General features: G+C 48.5%; 1 protein-coding gene across 1 annotated transcript in view; it reads right to left on the bottom strand.

The window, feature by feature from the left end:
• ITIH6 (inter-alpha-trypsin inhibitor heavy chain family member 6) overlaps positions 1-11245 on the bottom strand; it is a 45494-nt gene extending 34249 nt beyond the window's left edge. Inside the window, exons 1-2 of the mRNA XM_018569131.1 lie at positions 11144-11245; positions 5942-5977 (exon numbers count right to left, since the gene is read on the bottom strand). Of these exons, the coding sequence (XP_018424633.1) occupies positions 5942-5977; positions 11144-11245 (138 nt within the window). The remainder of the gene's footprint in view (positions 1-5941; positions 5978-11143) is intronic.
• Between the last annotated feature and the right edge of the window lie 1508 nt (positions 11246-12753).

Genomic DNA, 12753 nt, shown 5'->3' with positions numbered 1-12753 from the left:
GATCTTAGCAAGAGGTACCTTATAATCAGTGAATGTGCATGCCTGTGAGACGCCGGGAATAAAGGCGGCGTTTAGCGGCGCAGTCTGCCATGGACTGGGATACCGAATATTTCTGTGCTGTATATGATAATAAATGCCTTCTTGCAGCAGATAGTATCCACATTGGCATTTATAATACTAGTAACCTGTGACCTCCCCTTAACTTCTCATATTTTGGTCTGTTCAATCTGAACTCCGGGTGGATGTAAAAAAGCGCAAATGATTGCAGCTAATTAATAACACCGCTTGCATTTAAAGTAATATACATCATTATACATTTAAATAATTCATATGTATTTTTTTTATGCAAGCGGTGATAAAGTGATCAAATCTCTGATTCCTTTTAATTTATTGACTAATACCAATCAGTGGAACATTCTGAAGTGCAAAGTTTAAAAAAATAGCGCGGGCCCATTACTGACATAGCTTATTGCTTTACTGCACTGACACCGAATCGCTCCGTGGCGTTTTCCTTTAACTTCCAGGTAGGGAAGCACGCACACTGCAGACACAGGAGGAGAAGGTGCTGGAGGGTGGCGCATGCGCACTGAGGGGAGAGGAGAGGGAGCTGGAGGGTGGTGTGTGCACACTGAGGGGAGAGGAGAGGGTGCTGGAGAGTGGTGTGTGCGCACTGAGGAGAGAGGAGAAGGTGCTGGAGGGAGGCATGTGCGCATTGAGGAGAGGGAGCTGGAGGGAGGCGCATGCACACTGAGGAAAGAGGAGAGAGAGCTGGAGAGTGGTGTGTGCACACTGAGGGGAGAGGAGAGGGAGCTGGAGGGAGGCGCATGCACACTGAGGAAAGAGGAGAGAGAGCTGGAGAGTGGTGTGTGCACACTGAGGGGAGAGGAGAGAGAGCTGGAGGGTGGTGTGTGCACACTGAGGGGAGAGGAGAGGGAGCTGGAGGGTGGTGTGTGCACACTGAGGGGAGAGGAGAGGGTGCTGGAGAGTGGTGTGTGCGCACTGAGGAGAGAGGAGAAGGTGCTGGAGGGAGGCATGTGCGCATTGAGGAGAGGGAGCTGGAGGGAGGCGCATGCACACTGAGGAAAGAGGAGAGAGAGCTGGAGAGTGGTGTGTGCACACTGAGGGGAGAGGAGAGGGAGCTGGAGGGAGGCGCATGCACACTGAGGAAAGAGGAGAGAGAGCTGGAGAGTGGTGTGTGCACACTGAGGGGAGAGGAGAGAGAGCTGGAGAGTGGTGTGTGCGCACTGAGGAGAGAGGAGAGGGAGCTGGAGAGTGGTGTGTGCGCACTGAGGAGAGAGGAGAAGGAGCTGGAGGGGGGCATGTGCGCATTGAGGAGAGGGAGCTGGAGGGAGGCGCATGCACACTGAGGAAAGAGGAGAGAGAGCTGGAGAGTGGTGTGTGCACACTGAGGGGAGAGGAGAGGGAGCTGGAGGGAGGCGCATGCACACTGAGGAAAGAGGAGAGAGAGCTGGAGAGTGGTGTGTGCACACTGAGGGGAGAGGAGAGAGAGCTGGAGAGTGGTGTGTGCGCACTGAGGAGAGAGGAGAGGGTGCTGGAGAGTGGTGTGTGCGCACTGAGGAGAGAGGAGAAGGTGCTGGAGGGAGGCATGTGCGCATTGAGGAGAGGGAGCTGGAGGGAGGCGCATGCACACTGAGGAAAGAGGAGAGAGAGCTGGAGAGTGGTGTGTGCACACTGAGGGGAGAGGAGAGGGAGCTGGAGGGAGGCGCATGCACACTGAGGAAAGAGGAGAGAGAGCTGGAGAGTGGTGTGTGCACACTGAGGGGAGAGGAGAGGGAGCTGGAGAGTGGTGTGTGCGCACTGAGGAGAGAGGAGAGGGTGCTGGAGAGTGGTGTGTGCGCACTGAGGAGAGAGGAGAAGGTGCTGGAGGGAGGCATGTGCGCATTGAGGAGAGGGAGCTGGAGGGAGGCGCATGCACACTGAGGAAAGAGGAGAGAGAGCTGGAGAGTGGTGTGTGCACACTGAGGGGAGAGGAGAGGGAGCTGGAGGGAGGCGCATGCACACTGAGGAAAGAGGAGAGAGAGCTGGAGAGTGGTGTGTGCACACTGAGGGGAGAGGAGAGAGAGCTGGAGAGTGGTGTGTGCACACTGAGGGGAGAGGAGAGGGTGCTGGAGGGTGTTGCGTGCACACTGAGGAGAGAGGAGAAGGTGCTGGAGGGAGGCGCATGCACACTGAGGAAAGAGGAGAGAGAGCTGGAGAGTGGTGTGTGCACACTGAGGGGAGAGGAGAGGGTGCTGGAGGGTGTTGCGTGCACACTGAGGAGAGAGGAGAAGGTGCTGGAGGGAGGCGCATGCACACTGAGGAAAGAGGAGAGAGAGCTGGAGAGTGGTGTGTGCACACTGAGGGGAGAGGAGAGGGTGCTGGAGGGTGTTGCGTGCACACTGAGGAGAGAGGAGAAGGTGCTGGAGGGAGGCGCATGCACACTGAGGAAAGAGGAGAGAGAGAGCTGAAGTGTGGTATGTGTGCACGGAGGAGAGGGATCTGGAGGGTGGTGTGTTTGCTCACACTCAGTATAGAGGATTCCTGTTCATTGATACAGGGGATACAGAAAAAGAGATTATAGTGTCATCAATCTCTTTTTCTTTTTTAGTAAAGTGAAGTTGCTAGAGGGCCAGACCATTATAAATAGGGAAGCGGGTTGGTTACCACGACAGTAGAAGTGATTTGTTTCGGAAGATATGGGGAAACAACGCGATTTAACAGCCTTTGAACGCGGGATGATTGTTGGCACTCGGAGCCATGGAGCGAGTATCAGCAAAACAGCAGAATGCGTTACATGTTCAAGAGCAGCTCATTGTTAAAGTGTTTAACCACTTGAAGTCTGGGGTGATAAACCCCCTTCCCATCCCGGCCATGTTTCAGGATTCAAGGCTGCGGTACTTTGACTGGCATTTATTCCGTCATGCAACGCTGTACTGACATGAATTTTATACCCTTTTTTGGGGACAGGTACAGCTTTCTTTTGGTGGGATTTAATCACCACTGGGGGTTTTATTTTTTAATATATTAAGGAAAAAATTACAGCAAATTTTTTAAAAAAAACAGTTTCCCCTATATTAAATTCTAAAACATTTATTATTACCCAATTTTTTGGTAAAATATAAAAGACGCGGTCACGTCGGGTAAAAATACACCAAACATGTCAAGGCTTAAAATTGCGCACGCAACCTCAAAAAACGACATTACCCAAAATTTGCCACAGGCGACGCTTTACAAGCTTTTACCGCTCATCAGTTTAGTGTTATCAGTCCGTCCGTTTTTTTTTCTACGGGTGGACGGCAACTGGTTAAAGACCGGACTGTCAGCCACAAATCTGGGTCTGAACGTGCGAATTGTGGCCGTCGGCGACTAGTCAATGTTAGGGCAGAACGGGGGAGGGGCAAGACTGGTACAAGACAACAGAAGGGCAACAGTGCCGTGTCAGATTCCTCGCATCACCTTTCATCATCTCGTGGAGTCACCAGGCGGCTCAACCAAGTACTGATGGGGGGGTCGTAATAATCTGGCCACTCAGTGTATATAGAAGGGAGGAAAGATGGGAAAAACAGACCTGTTGAAGTAGAGGACAGATGTGGACACAGCGGACGCCCACCTCCTGCCAGGCAGCTAGGTGCTGTTTGTATGCGGACACATCAAGGTGAGAGGGCTGCCAGGAAGCCGTCTGAGTTTTCGGAAATCCAGCCAGGCGGGCCAGGTGTGTACATATTTATCTCCTGCATCTCGTTCCCCCGCCAAGAGTTCTAAGTCGGCAATACGGTCCATCTCCACTACCCACTCCGCAAGGGTTGGGGGGCGCCTTCGTGCGCCAGTGACGCGGTATCACGGTACCGGCTGCCGTGAAGAAGTGCCTGAGGAGGCCCTTATTTGCCGTTTTGATCGATCCAGGGATCATGGACAGTAACAGGATCTTAGGATCATTCGCAACGACAGTTCCGGTCACTCTGAGGTATATCCTCAACACCCCCCTGCCAAAACCCCTGAAGCTGAGGGAAGCTCCCACCATATGTGAGCCATGTTGCCTGGGGCGCCTTTCACAGCGCCAGCAGGAGTCCGGTACTGAAGGGTAGTATTTTTGGAGGACCACCGGGCATCTGTACCATCTGGTAAGTATTTTAAAGTTCTTCTCCTGGGCCTTACTGGCGACGGAGAGAGAGAGTGAGTGAGGGAACATGACTTTTCCCAGTCAGCAGTCGTGATGGAGGTACCAAGTTCGCGTTCCCAAAGCAGAGGTATAGGTACCGTGTTTCCCCCGAAAAAAAGACACTGTCTTATTTATTTTTTTTCAACGATAAAAGACACTAGGTCTTAGGGGCGTAACTAGAAATCACAGGGCCCCGTAGCAAAATTTTGTATGGGGCCCCGTGATTGCTAGTTATGCCACTTGCAGAGCCCACCATAGACTCTCTATGGTGGGCTCTGCAAGGTCTCAGTTGCGCTGTACGCTTCTTACCTGTCACCTCCGTGGTCGCCGCCGCCTAGGGTTGCCACCTGTCCGGGATTCACCCGGACAGTCCGGGTTTTGAATTGTGTGTCCGGGTTTCATGGCAGCTGAGACCCGGACACAAGATGTCAGGCAGACAGGGGCAACCAAAATTAAGATAAGAGCTACTGGCCCTCCACTGAAAATAGTCTCGACTGTGATATTTACATATGAATAAGCCGTGACTCATGTTCGGGTTTCACTGGAAGGAAAGGTGGCAACCCTACCGCCGCCGCCGGGCCCCTGCCTCCTCTTCCGTTGCCGGGCTCCGCCTCCTTCTATCGATGGACCCCGCCTCCTCTTACATCACTGGCCCCACCTGCTCTTAGATCGCTGGCCAGTGATGTGAGAGGAGGCGGGGTTGCGGTTAGGCAGGCCCCTCTCTCTTATTTACTGCAAATGCCAGTGATCGATCGAAAGTTCGAACTTATCGGGTTCTGGGACCGGAAGTCATGCGGTCCCACAACTCGATAAGTTTGGACTATCGATAGAACACCGGTGTAACCGGCCTATTCTGCCGCAACTGCTGGCTGTCACTGACACAGCTCCGCAGCGGCTGTGAGGGGGGAACGTTTTCCTTCACAGCAGCTGCTGAGCTATATCAGTGACAGCCAGCACCCGAGGCGCCATAGCGACCCAGGCAGCCCACACGGCATCAGAGGGATGCCGGGCCCCCCTGTGCACGGGCCCCATAGCGGCCGCCTGGGTCGCTATGGCGATTGTTACGCCACTGCTAGGTCTTATTTTCGGGGGATGTCTTATATTTACCTGGCTGCAGCAGTCCGCTCTCCGCTCTGATGCCGTCCACTTCGACCCCACTGGCTACGCTGTGCCTGCTGGGAAATGTAGTCTTCAGCGGCAGCCGTGGCAGACAGGAGGGTGTGTGTGCGTGCGTGCGGGCGAGGGGGAAGTAGGTAGCTGCGGCCGGACTACACATGTAAAATTCTATTATATGTGCAGCTACACCGAAAGTAAGACCTAGCGGATCTCTGCAATATAAGACCTACCACCGAACTAGGTCTTACTTTCGGGGAAACACGTTAGGTAGATTGTGGGAGGTCAGCAGGGAGAGAATAGAGTAAATAAGGGAGACGGCGTGAGGGGGGCGGGGGTGAAGAGGCTAAGAGGAGGGAGTTGAAGGCCGTATGCTCTCCCTCTTTTTCTATTTTAAAAGTTTAGATCCCCAATATTTCCCCCTGAAGCCCCTAAAAGTAAAGTGAAAAATTAAAATTTTTAATAAAAATAAAACGTAAAAGTTTATTAAAAAAATGAATTAAAATATTTGAAAAAATTTGAATAAGTTAAAAAAAACAAAAACATTTTTGGTTTTCGGGCCGACATTTTTTTTTTTTTTCCATTTCGGTTTTTAAAATTTTCCTTTTGGTGCTCCTCTAATTATAATATTATATGAACATGCAGATAAATAAAAAACATTCTCCTTACCTCGGTCTTCGTTGCTCGAAGTTGACGTTTAAATCTCTGCAATAATAAACACAGTATTTTAGCAATTCTGAAGTCTGAGAATTCATTAACCCCTTCATGACTGAGGCCCTTTTTTCCATTTTTGCACCCATGTTATATTCCACATTTTAGGCCTGAAAATGACGTAAAACCCCCCAACATTATATATTTTCTGAATGCCAAGACCCTATAGAATAAAATGGTGGTAGTTGAAAATTAAACAGAGTCCCGGCGGCAAAAGTCGCCGGGAGTCTGTTTAAACAGCCCCGATGCTGGCGACGTACACTGTACGTCGTCAGTCACGAAGGGGTTAAGACAGCCCGTCATGAGTTGGCTCAAGCTTCAAGGAGAACTATGGGGTCAGTGTTTTTCCCCATAGTTCTCCTCGTGGTCTCGGCTCTCTGCAGGGACAGGATCGAGAAGTGAGCGAGCGCCGGTATGTGTTCCCGATCTATTGAGCCGACCTGCGACAGTTTCATTGCCAGACGTCACCCCGAACTATGAGGATGAGTGACAATCACCTCATAGGTCTCCTTTAAATGATGTCATCCTGAAATGTATACAGTACATGTGCCCCTTCAGTTTGCTCTGCTTACTTTCTCCATTCTTGACTCTAGAGTCAGGGGATGGGAGCTGTTAGCCTGCGCCATTAACATTAGGTTATTGAGTTAAGAAAGCTAACAGGGTAGCTGCAGGGTCGCCCATCTCTGACTCTCAAGTTTGTTTGTTTTTTCTTTCGTTCCATTTGTTGATAGATAGATTTTAACTGGGAACGATTTTTATTACTATTTATAATCATTTTACACATATACTCTGTATTACCAAACGTATTGGGACGCCTTTACACGCACATGAACTCTAATGGCCCCCCAGTCTTAGTCCGTAGGGTTCAGTATTGGGTTGGCTCCGCCCTCTGCCGCTATAACAGCTCCGCCTCTTCTTACGCTTTGCATTGCACTTGGTGATGTGCGCCTTGGATGCAGCTGCTCGGCCACGGAAACCCATTCCATGAAGCTCTCTACGCACTGTTGTTGCGCCAATCTGACGGCCACATGGAGTTTGGAGGTCTGTAGCTATTGACTCTGCAGACAGTTGGCGACTTCTGCGCACTGCGCGCTTCAGCATGCGCTGACCCCTCTGAATAAACTAAAAAAATAAATAAACTAAATTTTAATTTAGTTTATTTTTACCTAAAAATGCTGGTTTGATAAACATTTGCGCAAAAAAGCGTGCGACATGAAAAAAGTTGCAACTAGCATTTTTTTTTTTTATTCTACAGGGTCTCTGCTTTCAGAACATCTCATTGTTTGGGGGTCTGAAGCTGTTTTCTAGCCAAAAATGTATATTTTTATCCTCATGTGTGTGCGCAAATAGTAAGAAATTGCCCCGGACAGGAAGTGGTTAATATACCTAAAACTTACAGGTACTTCATACGATCAATGAAATGTTTTCAGGCTATTTTTGAAAGGTCATCAAAAATACATTATCTATGTAGAAATAACTTCCAAAAAAAGTTCTGCCCACGAAAAAAAAAAATAACAGGAAGGGGTCTGCATGTCCAGACAAAAATGTGCAAGTAATGTGGAACGTTTTTTTTCCCACCGTGCTAATAAACAGAGAAGGATCCGTGACTTTTATGGAACATTCATTCCGTGATACACGTGTGTCAGTTTTCTTCAGTGTTCGGTTGTCCTAGATGTAAGCATGACTTATCATTTAACACGCCATCACCTCACATACGCCGATCAGCCATATCATTATGACCACCCGCCTAATATTGAGCAGTTCCCCCTTTTCCTGACCCGTCCAGGCATGGACCCCACTAGACCTCTGAAGATGTGCCGTGGTATCTGGATGACCCCCCTAATATTGAGCAGGTCCCCCTTTTCCTGACCCATCGAGGCATGGACTCCACTAGACCTCCGAAGGTATGCTGTTGTATCTGGATGATCCCCCCTAATACTGAGTATGTCCCCCTTCTCCTGACCCATCCAGGCATGGACACCACTAGACCTCTGAAGGTGTGCTGTGGTATCTGGATGACCCCCCTAATATTGAGTAGGTCCCCCTTCTCCTGACCCATCCAGGCATGGACACCACTAGACCTCTGAACGTGTGCTGTGGTATCTGGATGACCCCCCTAATATTGAGTAGGTCCCCTTTTCCTGACCCATCGAGGCATGGACCCCACTGAAGGTATGCTGTGGTATCTGGATGACCCCCCTAATATTGAGTAGGTCCCCTTTTCCTGACCCATCGAGGCATGGACCCCACTGAAGGTATGCTGTGGTATCTGGATGACCCCCCCTAATATTGAGTAGGTCCCCTTTTCCTGACCCATCGAGGCATGGACCCCACTGAAGGTATGCTGTGGTATCTGGATGACCCCCCCTAATATTGAGTAGGTCCCCTTTTCCTGACCCATCGAGGCATGGACCCCACTGAAGGTATGCTGTGGTATCTGGATGACCCCCCCTAATATTGAGTAGGTCCCCCTTCTCCTGACCCATCCAGGCATGGACCCCACTAGACCTCTGAAGGTGTGCTGTGGTATCTGGATGACACCCCCCTTCCCTAATAATGAGTAGGTCTCCCTTTTCCTGACCCTTCCAGGCATGGACTCCACTAGACCTCTGAAGGTGTGCTGTGGTATCTGGATGACCCCCCCTAATATTGAGTAGGTCCCCCTTTTCCTGACCCCTCCAGGCATGGACTCCACTAGACCTCTGAAGGTATGCCGGGGTATCTAGCACCAATCCGTCAGTAGCAGATCCTTTAAGTCCTGTAAGTTGTGAGGTGATCGGCCTCCATGGATCGGACTTGTTTTTCCAGCACATCCCACAGATGATCCATTGGACTGAGATCTGGAGAATTTGGAGGCGGAGTCATCACCTCAAACTCGTTGTTGTGTTCCTCAAACCATTCTTCAACCTTTTTTGCTGAGAGAGGCCATTGCCATCAGGGAATACCGTGTCAATGAAGGGCTGTACTTGGTCAGTGACAATTTTTAGGTCGGTGGTACGTGTCAGAGTGACATCCACATGAATGGCCGGACCCAAGGTGTCCCAGCAGAACATTGCCCAAAGCATCACACTGCCTCCACCGGCTTGTCTTCTTCCCATAATGCAATCTGGTGCCATCTCTTCCCCAGGTAAGTGACCCACATGCACCCGGCCATCCACATGATTCATCAGACCGGGCCACCTTCTTCCATTGCTGTGGTCCAGTTCTGACGCTCATGTGCATACGTCCGTTCTTTGCTCTGCTCCGTCGTATACAGTGAGCGGGGAGATCGTCACTCGCAGCCTTCCCCTCTCACCTGTCACAGGAGAGCCAGCACAGCGCTGAGCTACAACTCCTGTACTGGAGGTGACAGGGGTCAATGAAGAGAACCTGTCACCTCCAAATGCGATCACACAGGGGGCTTGTTAGCTTCTGTGTGATAGCAATAAAGTTAGGTGTAAAAAAAAATTGATAAAAAGCAAAAAAATAAATAAAAAGTAAAAAAAATTATAAGAAATAATTAAAATAAAAAAGTGATAAATAAAGTTTAAAAAATAAAAAATAAAAATTATAAAAGATAATAAGACAAAAAAATTGTATCGGCAACGCAGAAACCATCCATCGCTCATAAATTTTTGGGGGGGCGGGGTTCCTTTCTGCTCGCGCTGGGTGGGACTCCAATGGCACTTGTTTCCCTTTACTGACCTCTTCTTACAACGATGCATAACCTCATAAAACCCTCAGCGAGCTACAAAATACCCCCAACAATGCCGACTCGGGACCCGCTGAGGAGCCTTTACTGGTAAACAGGCTTCCTATGAATTGGCCGCGTGCCCGGGAATGGAGCCGGAAATCATTTGCAAATACCCAAGAGATCCCCCCCAAAAAAAGAAGTAAAATGGTCTCTAATGATATATTCCGACCACCAGCAACATGGCCGTCCTGGGAACGACCTCTCATTACTCCATTCCTGGAAACATTTAAAGTCACATTCACCCTGAGATCAGAAGAAACCTTCTGTAGACTATGAGGGCGGAATTTATCTAATCCGGAGCAGTTGCCCACGGCAACCAATCAGCTTCTCTCTTCAGCTTAGATTTGAAAATAAAAGAGAGAAGCTGATTGGTTGCCGTGGGCAACTGCTCCGGATTAGATAAATTCCGCCCTCCTGAGTATCTTCACCATAGAACAATATTATCTAAAGAACAACTCCGACACCGACCCCAATCCACAGGCCGGGGGAACCACCCGCGAGGAACGCGGCAATGCGGGACTTGTCCCAGCGTGTAATCATTACAGCGAGGGTGGGCGCCTCTCATTCATAGAACATTCTGCTGATACTCGGTGGAGTGGAATTGTATCTCCTTCCTGGTCCTTCCTGGTCTTTGGGGGTCTTTTGAAGACTCAAATCACAAAAGTCAACTTCATTCTCTAAAGTGGAATATATATATATATGCAGGAAGGAAGGCGGACATTGTGGGAACCCGGCTGACCGTGTTCTGCCACCTTGTATCATGACTCCAGCTAAATTCTACCTGTCCATCCATCTATCTCTCTCTGTCTGTCTATCTATCTATTTTCCAGTTTTGATTCTACCATTTTATCTATCTATATCTATATTTCTTTCTTTCTATCTATCTATCTATCTATCTATCTATCTATCTATCTATCTATCTATCTATCTATCTATCTATCATCTATCTATCATCTATCTATCATCTATCTATCTAAGCAGTGCTACTATTAAAAGAGAAGTACAATAATAATTAAAAAACAAATTATATTTCCCTTTTTACTAGCTTAGAGCAGACATGATAGATGGATGGATAGATAGATAGATTATAGATAGATAGATAGATGATAGAGAGAGATAGATAGATAGATAGATAGATAGATAGATAGATAGATAGATAGATAGATAGATTATAGACAGACAGATGATAGATAGATAGATAGTTACAGTTTATAGATTGGATATCATCTACATAACAAGGTGGTTCGGCGCACTGACATCCCTCATTATTTTGGAATCTTATTTCATCATTTCTGGAATCGTGAAACATTTCTCTTCTGCGGATAAAATCTTCCAGCCCGGACATGAAGGAGAATAATAATACGACAGCCGGACTGGTCCGTAGAACATATAGAACCCGCATAGAAGCTGTGACAGGCTTTGCTTACCTTCAGGTGCGGGCCGTCTAATGGGCTGCGCCTCGGCAGAGATCCGGCGACGGAGAGAAGCGCCATCAGGAGCACGATGTCCCTTCTGAAAAGGTTCCCCATACCTGACGTACTACAACTCTCACTCGGCTATATCCGTGCCGCATCCACCGGTGGGGGGGAGACTCTGAAATCACTCCGTCCCGGAGAACTTTCCTTTTGCACTTTTAAACCTGGAGGATTTTTTCTTTTGGGTGTTAATACGCAGCTGGGTGGATCCAGACAGTAATGTCAGGATCCGTCCAGGCTGCGGCGGTCTCAGTATACCGCGAGCTGTAGCTCTCTATAAACTGAGCTTTGGGTGACGGGAGGACGCTAGTTTGTGACCCTTAGGAGAACTATGGGGGAAAGCATTGACCCCATAGTTTTCCTTTAAGGGAAAATAAATATTAAAGGGTATCAATGGTCAAAAACTAAAAATAAATCTGTATATTTGATTTCCATGAGCCCTCATTCACACTGGGAACGGCCGGCACATACAGCTCCGTGCGGGATGCACGGCTGTATCGGGCAGCTCCCTGGAAGGACAGGTGCTGCGTGTGATTAGTACGCAGCCCCCGTCCTTCTCTATGGGACTACGCGGCCATACACTGCCCTACGTTCGCTGCCCTACGGGTGTCCGTACTCCTGTCTGCGTCCGTATTCTGACTCCGATTGTTGCATTAGCGATGTATCCCCCTTGCTGAGACCTCTATGCCCGGCCTGTATAAGCAGATACCATCACTGCGGACAATCCTTCTCAGAGAGCTGAACTCACCAAATACATTTTCCATCCACACAGGTGCTTTATTCTGTACATCAGGTTACAGCAGACAACAGGATACAGCAGATGAATGAAGTGGCGGTATTTAAGGCGGTCAACGATGATAATGTTTTCCAAGCATGCAATGCAGATTAACATGTGGTCCTGTTACAAGCAGCCATGACACTGGAAATGAATAATGAAGAAGAAGGGGGCGGAGCATTACACACAAGGGAAGTACATCATAGATGTGAGGGACAGGAACACAGAAAACCATGTGTAATAACCAAAATGACCATTAGATGGCAATATATGAACTTAGCCATACAATATCCATAAGTAAATGGCTTAAAGGGGAACTATGGGGTAATTGTTTTTTCTCATAGTTCTCCTAAGGGTCACGGGAGGACATAAACTATACTATACAATACTGGAACTAAAAGTTTTAAACATTAAGGAGCTGCCTCCATCGTAAGGGATGTCATTAGCATTTGAAATAGCTGGAAACATTTTGACTTTACTATCAATTTACCGCAGCACAGCTGATTGGCTCCTTGTGCAGCTTCTCCCTCTCCTAGTCTGAGTTCTGCTTTACCGGGACTGCAGAGGCTTATACCAAGCCAAATTCAGGTACTTACACTGTTTGCATTTATAAAATGTGTGAGTTAAGGAATACAGAGCTGCGCTAGTAGTTTTCATCTCTTTTTTTTTTTCTTTAACCTTTGTAGGGAATGATCAATACAACTTCACATGCGTGCCAGGCCGGAGCCTGTGCAAAGAATGTGACGCTTTCTCTAGTCTCGCGGGCCCAAAGAATAAGAAAAACCGG

Source organism: Nanorana parkeri, unplaced genomic scaffold, assembly GCF_000935625.1.
Source record: "Nanorana parkeri isolate BGI_ZX_2015 unplaced genomic scaffold, ASM93562v1 scaffold1291, whole genome shotgun sequence".
NCBI lineage: Eukaryota > Metazoa > Chordata > Amphibia > Anura > Dicroglossidae > Nanorana > Nanorana parkeri.
The sequence above is the reverse complement of the archived record's forward strand: the minus strand, read 5'-3'. Positions and strand labels throughout refer to the sequence as shown.